This window comes from Rhea pennata, chromosome 1 (assembly GCF_028389875.1).
Source record: "Rhea pennata isolate bPtePen1 chromosome 1, bPtePen1.pri, whole genome shotgun sequence".
NCBI lineage: Eukaryota > Metazoa > Chordata > Aves > Rheiformes > Rheidae > Rhea > Rhea pennata.
In genome coordinates this window covers 93,593,428-93,614,586 of record NC_084663.1, presented here as the reverse complement: position 1 = coordinate 93,614,586, position 21,159 = coordinate 93,593,428, and the positions used below count along the sequence as shown (strand labels likewise).

At 38.2% G+C, this 21,159-nt stretch overlaps 1 protein-coding gene across 1 annotated transcript in view; it reads right to left on the bottom strand.

Moving 5' to 3' along the window:
* Positions 1-1,401: 1,401 nt before the first annotated feature.
* Positions 1,402-21,159, bottom strand: part of F5 (coagulation factor V) — a 34,694-nt gene continuing 14,936 nt past the window's right edge. The window contains exons 11-26 of the mRNA XM_062572174.1: positions 20,601-20,812; positions 19,668-19,818; positions 19,021-19,233; positions 15,285-17,223; positions 14,552-14,726; positions 13,062-13,298; positions 11,429-11,639; positions 10,251-10,430; positions 9,436-9,552; positions 8,958-9,029; positions 7,885-7,979; positions 6,318-6,473; positions 5,368-5,512; positions 4,550-4,698; positions 3,581-3,763; positions 1,402-2,849 (exon numbers count right to left, since the gene is read on the bottom strand). Of these exons, the coding sequence (XP_062428158.1) occupies positions 2,661-2,849; positions 3,581-3,763; positions 4,550-4,698; positions 5,368-5,512; positions 6,318-6,473; positions 7,885-7,979; positions 8,958-9,029; positions 9,436-9,552; positions 10,251-10,430; positions 11,429-11,639; positions 13,062-13,298; positions 14,552-14,726; positions 15,285-17,223; positions 19,021-19,233; positions 19,668-19,818; positions 20,601-20,812 (4,424 nt within the window). The 3' untranslated portion in view covers positions 1,402-2,660. The remainder of the gene's footprint in view (positions 2,850-3,580; positions 3,764-4,549; positions 4,699-5,367; positions 5,513-6,317; positions 6,474-7,884; positions 7,980-8,957; positions 9,030-9,435; positions 9,553-10,250; positions 10,431-11,428; positions 11,640-13,061; positions 13,299-14,551; positions 14,727-15,284; positions 17,224-19,020; positions 19,234-19,667; positions 19,819-20,600; positions 20,813-21,159) is intronic.

Here is a 21,159-nt window from a genome sequence, read left to right as displayed (position 1 = left end):
TCCATTTGCATGTGGAAATGCTTTCACATAAAAGGCATACAATAAGCAAGTAAGTTTGCCATAGCCTGGACTTTCAAGAAAAAACTTAACTGTTACAAACTCTTTTCCATAGAAAATCATATTCTCTCACATCAGCCCATGTTGCCAATTATTTTTTTTTCTTTTTTCTTTTTTCTTTTTTTTACTTTTTGAATATATGTGCATTAAAATGGCTGAGTTTGAAGTTTTTGATGTTTCTGATCTTAATTACTAGATATTACACTACTTAAATAATTAAAAGCATAAATGACATGACTTCTCACACTTTCCCATAGAAAAATACTTTGATTTCTTTTTATCTAAAATATGGCATTATGTCCTTTGCCAGGACAGTATCACAACTTTCTGCAAGTCCTTTCCTCATAACCAATAAATCCTTCAAATAATATCAGACATCCTTTAAAAATGAATACATTTGAGTGAATGCCACTCATACCTGGGGGTTCTTCTACTCTCTCTACTTTCTTCTACCCTTGCTGAGTAGTAGCCCTCTTCTGGCTTGCTGTTTGTGTTTGTCATAACCCCCCCAAAAAAAAAGAAAGAAAGAAAGGAAAACCAGTAAATTAAAAATACATAGTATATCTAACAAATGCCATTTTTATGAAAGTATTAATCATGGAAAATTATAAACAAATCTACTCAATTTCTCCTATACTTTTTAAGAGAAAATTTTATATAGAATTTTATCTATTGTATTTAGTAAAATACATCTATTAAAAAATCTAATCCTATCCTTTAGCAAGTAGCATCAATCTCCAGCTTGTAAAACTGACGCAGAGGTATTGGGTCCTGCTCCTGCAATGAATTAGTCTAACTTTACACATACAAGATGAAGTAATTACTTATTTAAAACTTTTAAGATCATGGCCTTAATAAACATTAATTGGTTAGCACTGACCACACAAAATCCTGGTTCTGCTGAGGTTTACAAGTATTTAACTATTTGTTTTCTAGGGTAAAACCTGTCTCCAGAGTTTGGATTTTTTTCTTCTGTTAGTGAATATGGCACGCATTGCAATTTCATGGCTGTATCAAAAATAAAAATAGATTAAGTGCCATTACAAAACATTAAGCAACTGATCTTCTAAAATTAAGCAATTATTCATACAGTTTCACAATCTGAAAGAAATTCTACTTGTCATTGAAATTTACTATCAATCAGAAAATGTTACGTTTATAATGCAAAATTTCACTAATTTTTGTGAAAGAGGTACTATTGTCAATGCAAACATATAAATTAAAATGCTGTCTTTATTCATGCAGAATATTGTCTTTATTTTCCAGTGAAAAATGACAACAGTTTGTGACACAGTAAAAAAGGAAAAAGAAAAATATTTAGTTTTATATTTCTTTCATTCCTGTTCTATACCTTCATTTTATAACAGTTTATAAGATATAAAAATTGAAACTACTGAAAAAACACTGTGTAAGGCACAAAGACAAACTATTAAAACAGGTATTCCATTCTGCTAAAGGGTTCCTAGTGTGATAAATGGAAGTACTGCAATTAAACAGTGTACAGGACAGAAGCCAAAGGTACTGCTGAACACTTAGCTAGAAGTCTGCTGGAATGACAATTTCAAAGGCTGTATATATTTCCACTAGATGTAGTCATTCTGGGAAAAATCCATATACATTTTCTGTGCAATAGTGGCTCCATTAGTGAAAACACTTTTAAGGGCTAAATAGTAAAAAAGATGCAGGTGTTTTTATCACCCAGTTTCATCTACCCTCCTCTGCCACTGCTAGAATGTATTCTCACTGGACAACTCTGGTTCTCAATTTCTTCCTTTCCTAGGGAGCTCTCTCTCCCCTCTCCATGGTCTAGAAATTTGTATGGGACTGAAAGTCGGGAGTTTTGGATTCTTGTTTCTACCTTTGCCATTCCACAACCTACCATCATCAGGGCTACATTACTTCACTTCCCATTTCAGCAGAAGAAAGGTATTGGTGACACTTCTTCCTTTTGCCAGGGCACTGAAGATCAATTGCTAGTAAATCCATAGCATTTCAGGTATACTTGGTATGTAAGAATCTAATCAATAAGATGAACCAATATTCTTCAAGAAGGGGTTACATATACCTCAATCCTGGGATGTGTTATTCCTCCATCCCAGGGCAGATGGAAGATGCATAGGAGTGAGGCCATCTTTACAATCCCTTCTTACTGAGGCGTTGCTGGAATGCAGCACTACAGCTCTGTATCTCACTGTTTTTTTCTTCTCAACCCTATGTATGGAAAACACTCACCAGTAGCCTTCTACTCCTCATCTGTGCCTCACAAGCATTACAAAACAAGGGTAATCAGGACTCAGGATTAAGGCTAGAGCTCTGTCCCCAGGGATTCAGAACTTAATTTTAAGTAAAAAGCAAGACAGACTACTGTTTACAGCTAGGATGAAGAAATGGTATTCAAATACTGCTGCTATTTCTTTCCATAGAAAATAAGCTATTTTCTTAGGTATCTATTTATAGAAATAAAAAATCTGACAAAGAAATTTCTCTCAATTCTTGCTTGCAAAACATTTAGGTCCTTTGATGAAGCACACACCTGAATTATTAAGTATGATCTTTTTAAGGGTAAAAAAAAATTGTTGCTCTGCATGATGACTGCAGAAAGGTTAAGAGCTCCTGGACTCATCAGTCCTCTTCACAGCCAGATTCCCAAGAAAATCACAGCCAAACAGTTCTACTCGAAGGGCAATACCATGATACCATGTTCTTGGAACAATGCGGATAAACCTGGACATGATAGGTGGGTTAAAGAAATGCTTGACATGCCCACTGCTGTCTTCATTACCTGTGAAAACCTGAAAAACACAAAGACACCATTAGTTAAAAGGCAGCGTTTTTAAAAGGCTGTTTTTTCTTTTTAAAACGGTTCCAAACTGTGGCATTAGCCATCCAGGATAAATGGACTGGCTTATTTCTGATTTTAAATAAAATCCAGTCTCTTCCTAACTTCCTGAGTCAAAGCTAGTTCAGACCAGCAGTATCAGTGTCTGAAGGAATTAAACAGCCTCTGCTTCCAGCCACATCAAAAAAGCCTGGCATTGCAATTTGGATGGAATACAAAACCAGACCTCCCTTATCTTACCTGTACTGACAGCCCCTGTGGGTTAGGTTGGTAGAGGGTGAAATGGGTAACAATAATACAAAGTACTATGTCTGCTCTGTGGGTATCTAGAGCTCTCCAGCTCTGCTACAACAAAACTGTCCATTAATATGAATTTCATTTACACGTACACACACACACACACACATATATGCATATAAAAACTGAAAACAGATCCTGGGAAATCCTTTGTGCATCCAAGTTAAAAGTCCTCCTTTACAAATAGTGTCAGTTCCTTTTAATCACAAAGCTGACTACATTCTCTACAAATTTGGAGCACTTTTGTTACTGCAAAATCAGTACAGCTCCCTAGCATTTTAAAGTCCTGTGAGAATGTCTTTTTGGCCCTGTTCTGCTTCTGGGTCTTGAGTGCACTCAGAATCTAAAACCAAGCAATGACAGAATTGTCTGAATTTAGCACAATACCTTTGCCTCTGAGCTTGAATCATCTGTATATGATTTCCACTCGGAGCCTTGGTTGCTATACAGGATAACATACGATTTCACAAAGTTTTCAGAAGACATGGACTTGGCGCCCTGGGTAGCAATAGCGGTTATCTTCTTAATTGTGAGGAGATCAATTTGCAGCCATTGTTGGTTGTTGTTTGACTACAATTGATAAAAGATGGCATATTAGCAAACATGTCTGTGTCTTTATTTGTATAAGTGAAAATTCCTGTTGAAAGATAGTTAAGACTGCATCAAAACAAAGTCATAAAAATGCAGAAGAATAAAGCTGAGGCATAAGCCACCAGACTTCCCGGTGGCCCACACAATTAACTTCTCCACTGTAGATGGGGTATTTTGTCTCCTCTTAAGATTTTCACTTTTATTTCCAATAAATAATGAAAAATAACATAAATTTATCTCCAGGATTGTAATGCAATATATAATACTAGTACTGAATGCTTATATAAAACAGTAGCTTCCAGGAAATGCATTGTAAAGAAACGCAGCTCCATTTTGCAGGCACAGGAGCTCACATGCCTTGCTGAACATCACCCAGTGGAAGAGTGGCAGAATCTGCAGCCTCAGATACCACCCATTAAGTTGGTTTGCCTATAAACCAACCCAAGAAAGGTCTCTTTAATCCCTTGATGCCAAATATTCAACTTGTATTGGGCTATTCTTGTAGGGAAGTACTACAGGGCCTGGCCCACAGGACACCATCCAGCTCTCCAAATATGATTTCACTGCTGTTGTCAGAAGTCCAGAAAGTCTTCTAGGGGCAAGGAGTTGAATGGGCTTCTCTGCAAAGGATGGCTAAAGAACTGCAAAGCAATCCTATCATGCTTGGTACAGGACACGGCGCGCAGGAAGCACAAGAACACACAGGCAGCACAGATTTATTAACAGCTGTCTTTTCCTTATCCCTCTTTATTTCTCGGTTGTTACCTTGGCTCGCCAGGCGTTCATCTTTCCTTTCAGATTGAGACGAGCAAGGAAAGGCTCCCAAATATTAAACCAGGTTGTCTTAGTGGAAGAGGCTGTTATCTGGGTATTCTTGATCTCTCCATTTTCCATTCCAAGTGGCACAGAGCAGCCTGTTAAGAGAACCATTGTATATCTCCAGTTCATCTGAGTAGCCATAGCCTAAGCCACAGCCCTGGAATTGAGAATACCCACAATTTTAGCTTCACTTAATGGCTGGCATGCTCAGCAATCAAACTCAAGCCATTCCCCTTGGTGTCTTCATTTCCCAAGTCTTACATTAAAATCAGGTCTTCCTTCATTGGGACATTATGAGAGTTGCTTATTTTTAGTAAAACATGACAGATAAAACCTAATAGGAAAATTTAATAAGAAGAAAAGAAGGAGAGAAAATAAATATGCATCCAGAAGTGGAACTTCCTCTTTCCAGACAGTACTAAAAATACATTCGGCAACACAGTCAAATGAATTGCTTAGGCATGCAATTGTTCAGGTAAGGCTTTCCAAAGTACCTAGGTTGTTTCAACCCTGTTCCTTTGGAGACAATAAATCTCCAACAGCTCATCAGTGCTGTGGGAGTAGGGGGAGGAAGCAGCACAATGTGACACATTGCAGTGAAGCCTAGTTTTCATAGCACTGGAGAATTCTGAAAACATATCTGAAAACCATCACATTCTCCCAAATCACCATTTGATTTTTTTTTCATAGTCCAAGAGCATTCAGAGAAAATATTAGTTCAAAAGTAGCCACGAAGGAAGCACCAGCCCACAGCCCATTCTTACCATCTGCTTCACAGCCCAGGAGCTCCATGCGAAGAGTAGGCCTGTTGTAGGCCTGTGCTGGGTAGACTCGGATATACCTAGCAATGATAGGTGGATCAATAATGTTCTCTTTTATCCCATAGGCATTGGAATTACCTTCAAAAACCTATTTAAAAAATATATCCACATATGGTTAATTCAAAGCGATACCAACTTAGATGCTGAAAGCCCTGCTCTATTCCAAAAACAGTCTTTGTTTATGCCATTAGCCCCATCCACTGCGATGTAGTGGCCCACGCTGCACAGCAGGTTAGAATAATGATGGTTACATCTTAGTATATCCAGAATCACCTGAAGGCCTCAGTTCAAATAAATACACATTGCTACGCACTATATGAATCTGTAGGAAAATATTAATTAAAAGGCAGAAAGGAGAGCGAATGACAACAGGTTTTCTGATTTGGGATTTCTACCTCAGAAATCTCAGGGTAAATGGAACTGAGCTGTAACTGGTAGGGGTGGCATGTTTGGGCATAAAATGAGTCTCTCAGAATGACCATACTTACATACAGGCTTTCAGTAGGCAATTCAGAGAGTTTAAAATTCAACTACTGTAACAGGAAGAAGGATCTGGTTCCAAATGAGGCAGGGCCTAATTTTTAGTTCAGCTTGTTGCTTGCTTCATAAAGCTGAAATGGGCTTAGGAAATAAAAGCAGGGGGAGATGCTTGTTAGAAATTCGGACTCTATGGCCAAGGTCACAGGCTCAGTCTAAACCCCGGTCTAGGAAGTTCCTCATCTTACAGTTTGTTTTCTGATCTGAATTTGATTAGATTGTTAAATGTCTTTTGGAGACTCAAGCTGCATTAATTTGTCCTTTACTTCTTAAGGTAAAATAAAACTGTCTGTCACATCATTGCATCATTCCATGAAGCTACCTAGGTTGTTGTAATCCATAAGGCATGCACAGACCTTTTGTACTGCAGAGCTATCTCCTCTGAAGGTAAGCCACTTCCGTCTGTCTTTGGTATAAGCAATAAAGAACTTCTGGACATAAAAGGACCATAAAAGCTGCTTGGCTCCCTGTGTCTGTATCCCAGTTATTAGAACTTCTCTTTGGAAGTCCACCTAGGAACAGCAAATAGTGTGTTTACAAAATCAAAATCATACAGAGAAATCAGTTTCATCCTTTGGTGTTTACACAATAGCATTGAGCTCTGCATTTTGGCACCTGTAAAACTAGTGCTCTCAGAAGGAATATAGGCAGATGGCAGAGTCAAAAAGAATGTTGTCTCTCTCTCTCTCTCTCATTTCATTTGTGTGTGCATTTACTATCATCAGCATTTTTGGTGTTCATCATGTCACTACAAAGACACCTCAAAAATATCTGTGTCCCTGTGCTAAGCAGAACTGCTGTTCCTGTATTACAGAGGGGGAGAAAGGAGTCTAAAGAAATCCAATCCTTATTTTCATAAGCTGCCTCTGGTTTTGTATATCTAGCCTGAGAAACAGGACATAATATTCTGAGGTGCTGAGGAGTCACAATTCCAGCTCTATCAGATGAAAGCACTTAGCACTTAAAAACAAAACAGCAAGATGTTCCTATCGGCAGCAGGACTCATTCTTGGGTACAGGCTCCGTACATCTCTGCACACTCGCCTGTAGTGGACTCAGCTCCTCGCTACCATGTCCTCTATGAAATTCTCTCTCCTCCCAGCATCATTTCCAGTTCCACACAAGAGTCCCTCAACCTTCTCACTCTCCTTCCAATGTCCACCAACTATTTGCTGGGTGAGAGGAAGCACAATATGGTGACCACTTCCAAGCCACACACATTCTGACAGGTCAGCAATCAGCCAGATGTAATGGCTACCTGTTAAACTTAAGCTGCACCACTACTTTGACTTTTTCTCCTCTCCCAGCTGCCAATTTTTATGAGCTTTTTAGGAAATTAGTTGTCTTTGAAACGTCTTCCTTAAATTTAGTTACAATTGATTATCTGATGCAAAGGTGATTTTGATGGAACAAAAAGGTGGAGGAAGTGAGGTGACTGAAAGATACACTGCCTAAAACCACAACTGTATGAGTTTCATTTGCCTGTGAAGTCAGGTTATGCTGTGTCAAACTGGACATAGAAGCACCTCCCCCAACTCAATCTGAAGCAATGTTTCAGATATTAGACTATTTCAGATGATCACACAACAAGCTTACATAAACATGCATTGTTAGAAAGAGAGAGAAAAGTAGTAGCAGAAGGAATGACTTCAATTGCCTACAAAATGGTTACAGCTTAGACTGTGAGGGCAACTGGTCAGCCACTGGGTCTCAGTACCGATAGACTGGGTAACTCCAGAGAAGCAGACAGTTTACCGTATCACAAGTCAAACCTGCTACATCTCTGGTTTTCCCCTGCAGTCTTTCTGGCAGGAGCAAGAAAGACTTGACACTCTAACACAAGATGCAAGAAAATCCCAAGACAGGATTGTATAGCCATTGCCAAGGCTCAACAATGGCCTAGCATGTATTGCATCAACCATACCTGGATCCAAGGGAGTTCATCCTCTTTCATTTCAGTGCTCCAAGCATTATAGCTTCCAGAATTGTTTAATCTGGCTAACTTGGGTTCCCAATAGTCTAAGAAGAAAACAGGAATAGAACAAGGTTGTAAATAGGAGTGCTGAAAACAATGGAGGCTGTAACTAGCTGCTGAGATTGAATACTTCAGTTCCTTTCAAATCTGTCTTGAAAAAAACCCCGTAGAAACTCCAAATGTATCACATGGGATAATTTGGACACAATCAACAACTAAAAGTCAGCAGCTACCTTGAAAAATTATAGTCAGAAGAATGACTATAAAGTAACAGCCTTTTATGTAACGTACTGTCTACAGTACAACCAGGCTTTGGAGTTTTCTAAACAAGTTCTAGCTGCAAGCAGGATCAGACACAAAATGTGGTCTGCATTAACAGCAGAGAGCTTCCCTCTGTATAAGGAGGTTTCCAGGTTAACAACTGATGTTGAAAATGTTTGACAACACAGCTTTCAAGCCTTCATGACACTGTGGGAGGACATAAAGAAAGAAAGTTAGATCCACAGTGAAATGAGGTTTCCAAAATAAGTAATTTGTTTGTTATTTCAAGGGAAAGGATGTGTGTTTCTGCATGTGTTTGTAATCTGTACACCTTTATTTGCTATTGCCCATGTAGAATTCTTTGCACTTTCACAGCTCACACGACATGTTTGGGCAGGTCAAATCTCAAAAGCCTTTTGAACACTTGGTGTTGATTTTCAAGAAGGGAACTTGAAAGATAAAATGATAGAGCTAAATTTGTTCCAGATCATCCAGCAAGCCACTGACAGGGGACCTTCTGGCTCTCAGGCTTGTGCTACTGCCAAAGGACCTGCGACACTGTTAGAATATAATGATGAGGGCTTCCTAGTACAGCTCAGATTCTGTGCCTGCAGGACTGGAGAGCTTTTAAATCTAACAGTTGATTCACTGCTGAACTAATCTTGTAAGACGTATCAAGAGATGCCAAAAGAATCTGGAATTCCAGTATTTTGCCAAGTATACTCAGGGGCATGCCTGGACCTTCACAAGTGTTAACTCACCTATATGATGTGAAGCGTTGATTTGTGAATCAAGTACAACTCCACTTGCTAGCCCCATTGGAATCCTGCATTCTAGAGACAGCAGAGTAATTTTGTTATTAAAGAAAAGGAAGGCTACTCCAACATATAGTCTGGTAGAAAGCTCTAAGACAACACCACTCAGAACAACTCTTCGTAATACTGTAACATAACCACTCTTTTTCCAGAGAAGGCCGAATTAATCTCTGCAATTCCTCTCAACAGTTTAATCCACTGATCAGTCTAAGAAAAATTACTACTTTGAAGGCAGTATGTTAAAGGCTGAATGTTTTTTATTCTAGACTAAATTATAGTAATCATTTCCTACTTGGAAACTCATTTCTTTAATCTGATTAAGATTTTTTCTAAGTAACTTCCCAAATTTCTTTTAATGATCCTAAAAGGGTAGAGATGATTTTATAGCCAGAGTCCCCCAGCCACAAATACCTTAGTTCAGTACCTTTTTCTATAACCATATAGGATGCCTGCATTCCTGCTTGTTGATATTCCCCCACTTCAGTGTCTAAAAGCCACCAGCCAGGTTTCTGTGGCTTCATTTCAATTGTTCGAAATAAGCCTTGAAAAAATAGAAGGAAGAAGTTTAGTGCTATCATAAGGTTGGTGATAGTGAGGCTGGAGGTTAAACCAAAGATAATCCTATGTCATGACCTAGAAGAATTAAATAACCTGCAACACATTTCAGTCAAAGCAATAGCCACCACCATCTCAGTCTTTATCTTTTCTTAACAGGCAAATTCCAGTTGGAGACAGAGATTGGAATCAAAACCTAACCAGATGAAAACCTAAGCTTTGCTGCTGCTATAAACTATACAACCTTGGATACATGCAACAGTAGATGTCTGCACATTGAGCACAGTGCTGAGTACCCATGTAATGAACAGTACTATTAAGTTTACTACATATAGTGGTGCTGTATAGTTAGTGCTATAGACTATACTGACATTCATCTTCCATTTATATCCCTTCTCATGTAAGAGGAGAACATTTGTCCAAGTACTTATGTTTTGTTCCTAACTTTACCCAGTATCTCCTGTTTTAGAGGACAATTCCTCTTCATTTCCCCTCTCCCACAATATTAAATGACGTGCAAAGACCTGAATTTTCCTTCTGATCATCATACACAAAATTAATTGTTACTGCTCTCAAACACTTTCCCATTGTGCCCAAAGCCAATTTCTGTTCACCCTTACACAGATATAAAGAAGACAGACTAGAAAGGCCACCCAAGAAAATTTATTGCAATCTGATACTTACCTGGAAGGAGTGTGTATGTACCAAGCTGATGCTTTGGCTCTCCTTGTTCTATGAAAGTCTGTCCATGAAAATGAACAACATGAATATCTTTTGGCCCTCCCATATTCAGCAAATGCCATCGGACTAGCTCACCTTCATACATCTTCAAGCCTTGCAAATTGTGGGTTATCCCATTAATGGCTGGGGGGAAAAAACATTGTTATCAAGATTAACTGTTCACAAACAGCTCTTTTAAAGTACTAGAATGCAGTTATTAAAATGAGCCAAATATTTAATAAAGTAAGGTATATGACAAAATTTTTTCTCAGTTTAAAGTGCTACACACTTAATAGTCTGTTGTACCATCAGCTCAAATAATATAGGAACCTCACCAGATGTTTTGAACAGTTTGCTTGTAAGACACAGCAGGTAGGAGAATAAGGAAATATATTGCCACAACTGACACCTCTGATCAACAACTGATTTTATAGATCATATTTTCAAAATGCAGATTCTCCACTTCTCCAAAAATGCAGATTCCATCTCTCCAAACACTACTTTCATATATGATCACTTGTTCATGTGATTTATAACACAGAAGCATCAGGTTTTCAAAGACAGCTCACGTATAGGATGGATTTCAGAAAATTTCATCACTGACCATTATCCTGAACAGAAGAAAATGTTAACTTTGAATATTTAGCCACTTCCTCAACTTCAACTCTACATGGCTAAAATCTCTACCCACAGAGAGGTACAAGAAGGGCTGTCCTAGAGCTGCTTCAAAGTCTTCCAGCAGAACTAGTTGTTTTGTCAGATTATTATTGTATTTTAAAATTTCTTGCACAAATTTCCCATTTTCCAGGGAATTAGCTTCTTGTGAAAAAAGAGGTGTTTTGTTTCCTCAATCTTTTTCTTTTTCTTTTTTTTTTTAATGTACAAAGGTAGATGCATGTGAGTGAGAGAGAGAAATATTCTGTTGAAAAATTTCTAGCCAGCGCTAGTCTCTGCTTATAAAATATGACGATTACAGGCACAATGGATAACACCAAATAATAACTTTTAATAATTTTCATAATTTATTCATGTGCAGAACTTAGGTATGTTCAAAGACACAGTGAGCTGAGATTCATCCAATTCCAAGCCTTTTCCCTATACCCTCCGAATAGACTGAGTAATAGGCAAAAGGGAGTAAGTACCATAGAATTTGTGGCATTTTTGCATCTCTTGGGTCTTCTCAGTACAAGGCCTTCTAGAAGATTTGTCAAAATACCAGCTTTTGTCTTCATCAAAGACCATAAAAAGTAAGAAAAATTCTCGAGTCGGTGTTCTGTTGTTGTTCGACATATTGAAGGTTCCTTTCTGACATATCAGTATTGGCCCAATCAAACCAGAGTGAATATCTTTTTCCTAGAAAACAGTAAATCCATATTATGAGTGGATTTCTCAAAAGACGTCAAAATGCAAGAATTTGCATTCTTATAAAACTACTTCTTTGAGCCTTTGTTTAGCTTTTTGAATTTGAGGATTTGCTAAGGGTGGATTACCTGCAAGCTAGAGATAAAAAAGGACCCTGTCTCTGAATTTAGCCAACATCAGGTTTCTTCTCTGCTCCTTCTTTCTCATTCTTTCACTCGTTTTTCCTCATTCTGAAGTCATTTTCATTTGCTCTTTCGTGAATTCGCCAAATTTCTGCAATAACCACTTTGAAATAGTATGTTTAGCATTCCACGTGAGGCTGCACAACTAATTCATATTACAGCCCCATAGTGTTCTGTTTTATTCCATAATCTATTTCTTATGCACCCCAATCTTCTCTTTTTGACAATAGCTAAATGTTGAGGAAAATCCTTCACAGAGCCTGTGATGTTCAAATTCCTCTCCTAAACTAATAGGAATATCTAAATGATAATTTAGATATCTAATTTAGTAATCTAAATGATTTTGTCATTGGCAGATTTTGTTAACTTCGTTATTCACAATTCCTACCACTTCTCATTAATCACATATTACAGACTCTGGCTTCATGTGGACCCTTGTGGATTACCCACATTAACACTGTACTAATCTCCTCCCAGTTCCCTGTAGATTTGATCCATGAGTCCTGCCTCTCTCATTCTATTTCTATTTAGTTTAGTAGTCTCTCATGTGTGGTCTTGTTTTGAAAGTTGCAAATTTAAAAACAAAGATTTGTCAAACTCTATCTGCTGTTTTAAAATTGTCTTCAAGAATTGTAATTGATTAGTGACCTATGATTTTGTGTTACAGAAACTTCAAAATACCTTGATTTTCCACTCTGTTTATTCTTCTGTTTTTGACTTAGTTCAAATTAACCAGAGAAAGATGCAAAACAATATTTGTTCATCAATTGTCACCCCCCCCCCCCGCCCTGAAAGGCAGGTTATTGCTCCTATCTTTTAGGAGGAATAGGGCATATCCAACCTGTGCTTTTACATTAGACTTCAAATTCTAGGCTGCCGGGGGGAATTTGTCGACTGTGCTATACTGCTAACTGAGGGCCTGATCTAAAACCCATAGTGTTCTGCAGAAATACATCATGTCTTGAAAACTTAAGAGAAAAGGTTTGACTTCCCATTAACTCTCCCCTGCCTAATCTACCAAAGAGTTCACTAATTTGAATTTTTCATATTACAAGAATTGCAGGTTTACTCCCTCTTTTAACTCAATGTAAGAGATTAGATATCAGACAGGGGAACATCAGACCCCAAAGAAAGGACAGCTATCTAAAAAGCATTCTGCAGCTTACTTTTCCAGAACTGCACAGTCACATCAATCCCAGTAACACTACCACCTCTATTTTGCCTTCCTTACCATATTTAAATCAGAATAGTAGACCCAGGACCGACAAGTTGCTCCTGACTGCACAGGTCCAGATCGCCTGTTTGCATACCATACATATATATAGCTGTTATTTGGTTGAATAGCATCATCCTCCTTAAACCAAGCACTAGACTCATCATCGTAAATGCTCCCTTCAGAGGACTTCTCATAGAAGAGTCCATGAGCATGAAGGGAATACGGTCTGGATGCCATATTCTTAAAATGAACCTAGAAAAAGAAGCAGTAGATTCTGATCAGTGAATTTGGGTTAAAACAGAGTCCCCAGATAATACATTTCAGTGATCTTAAAGCAGAGTCCCAATTTGTACAATGATTACAGGCCAAGTTGTACACAGCAAATCTGGCAGCTATAGCCTTTGAGATCTCAGAGAGTGACACCCTTCGATGCAAGCAGTTAATTGGAAAGCATGAAGCACGCGTCCAAGGCCCCATCTTCTATCAAGCCTAGGGTCCTAGGACTTTTATTGCAGGTCTTCGCTACTGGATATACTTCTTTAGAGCAAACAGTGAGACTGGGAGTTTCTACTCCTTCTGCTCTTCTGTGAGGCTGCACTAGAGAAGGGTAAAAGATAACCATATTGTAACACGAGACCTCTGCATGTATCACTCTCACTGAAGCCAGTGCTTCTCCTTAATCCTAGAGATTATATATTTACCTCCCCTTACAGAATGATATTTCCAAATTCAGACAGCCTCTTCTCTTTTCTTACTCACGTTTTCAACGTAGCTCAATATATTCCTATTGCATACTACTCATATTGAAGTAAACTCTGCCCTATCTAGTCCATCCCTCTGTTTTGGAAGACTGTATGGAGAATGATACAGACAGAAGCAAAAAGTCTACATTAATTTGCTTCCTAAAACAAATATACTACTGTATCACTAGAGATACAGTTCCTCTCCATCCTTTTTGTTTTCAGGAGAACTGGCCAACACATTTACAGCAAGAGTTTTCAGAAGAAAGTATACTCTTTGGACAAAGATGTATTTTCATCTTGGAAGGAAATTTTTTAATCTCTTTAAAAAAGTTCCCTTTTTCATCTAAAAAGTAGTATTTTCAATTATGTCTAGGTTTAAAAAATCTTTTAAAAATTTATTGTTAAGCTTAAGCCTGCTTTTATATTAAAACAGTATTTAATAAACAAGGATTTGATTAAAAATTGATAAATTTGAGTTATTTGATAAACTGTATTTACCACACTGTAACAGTGGTAAATATAAAGAAGAAAAACAGACATGGATTTACTGTGGAGAGGAGAGGAAAGGGGCTTCTTACACCCCTTCAGTGAAACATGCCACTGTGCTCTTATGTCCTCATTGCAATTTCTGGCCTTGAAAATGTGTTTCCTCTAGAGCTTTCTTTCAATTTTTTTTGGTATATTCAAAACAGTTCTGTGTCACCCTGTTAGATCTCCAGAAGAATCCTAACATACTGCACACATATCAAAACAGTAACCCACCAGGATGACATCATCCACTTCAGCCCGGATAACTGGCCCCAGGATGCCAAGGTGTTCTTCATATTCATTTTCTTCCTGAGGAGTTGTAAAGGTACTATCTGTATAGCTTCGAAAAATCACTTTCTTATATTTGATGCTGCCCCCATTTTGACGTGTTTTGTCATTCATTGTTGTGCTGAAAGAAAATTCCCAATTAAAAAAACCCATAGTGGAAGTAGAAATATCAGTTCTGATGATGAAATCTGAATACTCAAACACAGCAGGAACGTTTAAGACAAGCTCATGCACATATTAGATCAGTTATTCCATCAAATTCCTGGAAAGACTTTGTACAAATGGGTCTCTATTCTGTCTCTCCTTTAGCATTCAAGAACTCAAGGTGAAACTAAAACAGGTCATTCAAGTACAACAAAACTAACTGGAAATTCCCCTCCCCACCCATTTATGGTGGGTTTTTCAACTACTGTTTTAAAGACTGTTTCTAGTAAATCCATGAAAGGAGGCTAAGAAAAAAATGAGTTATTTTGCTTTTCTTTCTTACAGTAATTTCTTTATATAACATTTCTAAATGGGTCCCCTACCTCCCATGAAAAATCCATAGAATTCTATAACCGAGATGTTGGAAATCACATCGCATGTAATAGATGCTCTTAATTTTATCAGCATCTGAACCACATTTTCCCAGTATGTATTAGGATGATGTGTCAAACGAAAGCAAAGAATTTAGCCAAACCTTTTTTTAAATCCTGCATAGTCCCACAAAACCTCTTCAGCTGCAATGTAGTATCTCCTCTCGTTCCCTTTGCTACGCAAGTAATGTCCAGCAATGGTATCTGGATTACGTTGTTCTTTGATATTCACTTTTGGGTCTGTCATGTATGGGTCTTCAAAGCTCACATAATGGTATTCATATTCACCACCTGATGTTTCCTCACTGTAATAGTCTCTCGTAACATATTCATAGTCCCCATTTTCATTGGGAAGCCCAATTGTGATTGATGGTTTAAACTGTCGTGGGGTCAGTGTGTGGTTTGTCAACCCTTCGTGGTTGGCTCTACTCAGATGCACTGTATGGTTGACATCATTGGGTGCCCCCGTTGCATTGATGTAATGTGGTTGTGTTGTGTGGTTGGCCTCACTTGGGAACAATGTGCAGTTGAACTTCACAGTAGGCTTGGTGAGTTTGGATGGCTTTTTACTCCTTGGGCTCAGTAAGTAAGTAGTCTTTGGATATTCCTTTTTCTTCCTTCGGGTTTTGATGAAGGTTCCAAATGTACTCAAAGTATCATTCTTGCTCCTCTTCTTTCCTTTCAGAGTTGAGTGCATGTGGCTCCCTCCCTGTTTTCCTTCCGTTAGATGCGAGTACTTCTTCATATGCTTCTCATTTAGGAATACTGTACCATTTCTGTGACCATGATTTAATTTATCACTAACAGATTTATCTAAATTTGCCTCTAATCCCAGACTCTCCTTTGCAGAGACCAAATTCCATTCCTCATTTGTCATTTTAGATGAATACTTGACAGTTCTGGGCAATGATGCTTCCAGTAAGTTCTTCACTATTGCAGGACTGGAATTAGGTCTTATATTACCTAAAGGGTGATCTAAAGAAGTGCCTCCTTGTTTATCTTTGGATAGATTAAATCCGGAGAGGCTGTATGCATTAGATTCGTTTCTTTCTACAGTGAGTTCCAAAGCAAGTGTCAAGTTAATTGCATGCGTGTCATTACCCATCTTAGTTTCCTCCTCTTCCAGTTCATCATCATAATCACTTGGAAGCTGGTCAATTCCCACCATGGCTACATTGGATGTATTTTCTGGATGACGCATGGATTGAGGTTCATTTGTCTTGTCAGAGAATGAGACATTTTTATTTCGTAGATGACGTAGAAGGGCACTCATCTTTCGGACAGAGTAAAACTTAGTGGCCAGTGAGTTTCGCCTTTTTCTTTTATGATCAATGTTATCATTTCCTCTTCCTGTGCTTTCCTCCTGATGTTTTTCTGAAAAAAAATGACTGTAATTTCCATCAGTGAGAAGCTCTTCTGCAGCTTTCATTTGGGTTTCCTCAATGCTCAACAAGTGTTCACTTCCAGACACATTACTATGATCTACTCCATAATTACTTAGGCTTCTATTCTCAAATACCAAGTCACACTTTCCATCACTTGTGCTAGTTAAAAATACATCCTCTTCTGCTGTGACTGATGCGTAATTTGACTGTAATGTCAAATTTTCAGCCTCAGTTAAGGGAAGAGAAGTGGTAAGACTTTCTAAGAGCATGTAAGTGTTTGCAGATTCATTACTCCTATTAGACACTGGGTTTGAGCCACGAGCCACTTCAGAACTCGCAGTGTCAGTGCCAGAGTACTGTTCCCAGGCCAGAGCTGTAAGGTTTTGTGTTTCTTCATTGCCTTCTGACTTCCTTGAGCTTCGGATGGAGTAAGCATTGGCCAGGTAGTCCTGATAAGCCAAGTCCTCTTGATCACTTTCTTCTTCTTCTCCCTCATCTTCAACTGAGGTGGAAAGCGCATTTTTAACAGTCTTAGTGGAAGCAAAATCCACAATATCATACGCGTAATCTTCCTCATAGTCACATTTGGCATCTCTGAATCTCAGTCTCATGCCGTAATTCATCTCTGGGGTACCCCAGGATGCTAAAAGCCAAGTACCTGCAATTGAAATAAAAATTGTTTTCCTAATATGCATTATTTATGGGAGTTAATCTTGCCCATGACATGAATGGACAGGGCAAATTGCTGGGTTTGTTTCCACAGCTCCTGCCACAGCAGAGTGTTGATCCTCAGATGGGATTCATATGAGCTCACACTGTAATAAAAAATAATTAAGACATATAAATAAATACATATAAGAGCTGGAGCTCTTCTCCAAAGATTAAGCTGTACATAGGACCTGAGCTGAAATACACACCATGAAAGAAAGATGGAGATGAAAGAGGAAGAAATGATATAAAAGGTCCTCTGTTTAGATCTTGATCTAAATTTGGGGTCTTCTAAGTAAAAAGTTAAAATTATTCTGTCCTTAGTGTTGTATGCATTGCCACAAGGAAAAACAATTCTGTCCACAACAAACATTTTCTGAGACAACGTTCACAAACATTTTACAAACACATTGTATTTTAAAACCCCTTTGAATGATTGAAAAAACAGGACAAGGGATTGTCCGAGGACGTGGGATTTTGAGTCTGGGCACAAAACATTAAGCTGCCAAGCAGAACATCTAAATGACTAGTTTTTGGAGGGCTTATTGAAACCTTCAAGACAGAACTTAAGTTCTCCATTTGAAACAAGAATCTGCAGAGAGCAATATAAAATCTGTTTCCCTAAGTAGCATCAGCTTGAGTTCTTTGCTTGTTATAGTTTGCTTTTAGAACTATCAGAAATGACAAATAGAACACAGAATGACAGAGCCTGAGAAAAACAGCTTCTAATAAAAGGTCAAATAGATTTTTTCTGGTTTTATCAGACTTTAGTGATCTGCATAGCTTTCCTCATGTCCAACAAAAATAACTAAATTCACAAAAGAAAACATGGCTTAGGTGGAAAGAACAGATCACAGATCAAAACCAGGGAAGTGTATAGCTCCATTACCAGAGAAATTTCTATCAAGTCTGATGGAGTTTTAATGATTCCCTAGTCTTAAATAATAAAAATAACCCACCTAACTTGTAATACATTTTTAAAATTGACAAGGCCTTGAGGCAGTGAGATCACTGAAAAGAAGTTTAGAAGGCCTAAAGAAATAGTTATTTAAATAGACAAAAAATAAAGAAACATTAATCAGTATTTAAGTAGGATAAATATATCTAAACCAGCTGAGATTTTAAGACCATCACCAATACTCACATACTTCAGTGAGGAGGAATCTCTGCCCTTTGGCAGGTAATGCTGTAAGTGCACACTACGTGACTTCTAGTGTCATCTTTTCAGGATCTCCATTATTAAGCCTGTTAGATGGATACTGATGGACAAGTGGTCTGATTCAGTCTGGTAGACTTTACTGCTCCTAAATGACCATAGGCCTGAGATGAGGTATATTCAACAGTGACTAGCATAATTTGACAGCTTGGGCCCATTTTAGCTAACTCAGGATGGAAAAGTATGTAGCAAAGCTGTGAATCATACAGTGGAATTGATACTGGACTGTTCCCATAAGAAAACTTAGAATAGCCTTAAAATGACCACTGCTAACCCTAATCTTAACTGTGGGGTGGAAAAGATAAACTAAAACAGCCACAGTAGAGTGGCACAGTATACAGCTATGACATGCACCAAGTTTGTGTAGACAATAAAACTCCATATACATCAATTGGTTTGGGGGATGATTCAAGATTTTCCGTTGCTGTGTTTATCCAAAAAACTTTCCTATTTGGATATATCCTTACGGACAAGAAATTAAAGAAAGTCTTAGAGGAGCTACGAAATAGACAGCGCAGTCTGGCCACTTACCAACATTGTCCATTTCCACTGTGACTGATTCTCCACTCATTGGGAAAAGGTTCAATACATCTTCATATTTCCCTTGATATAGAAAAGAGTGCCCAGAAAGACGAACAGAGACAATCTCATCATGAGTGCCAACACTGGAGAAGTGCCACTGAACCACATTATCTTGGCAAAATCCAAGGATTTCACTGCTGTCAGACACATAGCCATTTATTGCTAAAAAGAAAGCAAAATAGAAGAGGTCTAAATATTTTCATGCCTCACCAGTTTAAAAACTAAAGAGCTAGAATTTTAAAACTTCTTGTTCTTTGACATCAGTTCACTGAATTGGACTCACATTTGTACTGTAAAAGAGACTGTCACAGGGCTGAAACCACAACAGCCTTGATGAAGATCCCAGCCCTGGAAATAATATCTCTTATCAGTAGGATGCTGTGTCAAAGTTAAATAACTCTTGCCTTTGCTTCACAGCCCAAAGCTAGTCCAGTCCTTAAAATATTGTAAATCTCTGTACCGTACTGTCTGTCCTGGTTAGACAATCACTGTCCCTCTAGAGAATTCCCTCTTTGCACTACATATGAGAATGAGCAATCATCGAATGCTTTGGCTCACATGAGTTTTCATAATCTTCAGCTTGATTTCCCACTCACTGTGCATTATGTTTGAGTTATAGAACTTGGGGTCATCCCTTTTAACACTGGAAGGGTTGCTGCAGTAGTCCTTGATGTTATCCTCTATGTACCAGCTCTTATTTTCATCAAACACAGCAAACACTGCTTGCTGCTCCATATCTGCTTTTTTCTGAAAGACAATAAACACAGCACAGATACATTTTATGAGCAGTTATACGTATTAAGGACCCAAATCTACTACCTATATGCAAGCTACAAGCTCTACGAGACTTGAGATAAATAAGACCCAGGAATTAAGTGAGAGGGACTATGGGGTCAAGACTTCAAAGTGACACTGTTACTGCTGCAACCAAGCCATGGTGGGACACTGTGCAAGACACTAGCACTGCTGGCATGCAGATAGCATTAAATTGGTCTCTCTGTAAAAGGGCCAGCTACCTGGTTTGACTTAAACCTAACCTTTCAACATTTTTTCTCTCAAGTAACACTCAAGCTTTTGCCAAACAACATTTCCATGGACAAAAAAAGGAAGAACTGCTCTCCCAAACTTCTTAAGCTTGTTTTTGTTGCTCTGGATTCAGTGATGTCTGAGATTTTCAGATGGTTTAAATCTGTTAACAGAGTGTCTGAGTCAGAGTGTCTCAAAATGTCTTTAGAGTGTGAGGGTATAACAGAAGCAGGGAAGTTTACTACCACGTCTACAATGAGACTTTCAAATCAGGCTCACTTCTTCTTGAAACGCTGTTCATATTGAAAAAATCAGAATGTCATTCCTCTAACTGTTGTGGACAATGAGAGAACTATTTCTTCAAGTCATTTCTTCAGAAACCTATTAATTTGATAGCTTTTCCACAGCACATTAAGCAGAGGGCAAGCAGAACCAAATTGCATTGTAGTTCAAATTATATTAATGAACAGAATCTATCTCTGTGATGTTGCCAAACATGTTACCTGCACACCCTTCTGGGTCAGTGATTCGCTTTTACAAATCAGAAGTGGACCAATCAGTCCAGAGGCTATATCTCTCTCAATATCTACAGCACTATGGTATAGCCTTGTAATACACTGTGCATCCTGAGCAGTGGGTTGATCTGTTTCAGCAATTTTCCATTCATAAGTATAGGTCATCCCTGGTTGAATTCCTGTACTCTGGGTGCTGTTGCCTGAAGGAAAAATGAAGAGGAAGAACAATGATGATACAAATTTAGTGCCAGATCTTTAGATAGTGTCATGTTACACCTTTTAATGAAATCGGTGCAGTTTTGCCAGTTGAAGCTACTTCAAATAACTGAAGTTGAGTCCAGTCCTTCTCTAGAATCATAAACAAGAACAGCAAAATGAGGTGCCAATATCTATGTTTTGCATATAATACCTTTGTTTCTCTATAAGGTAATATAGGTCAGTAAAGGAAGAACAGAAACTTCAGCTCTCCCAGTCCACAACATCCCTTTCAAACTAATGAAACCCTCCACAACAGTCAGTGGTATGCAAAATCCAATTCATTCGTTTC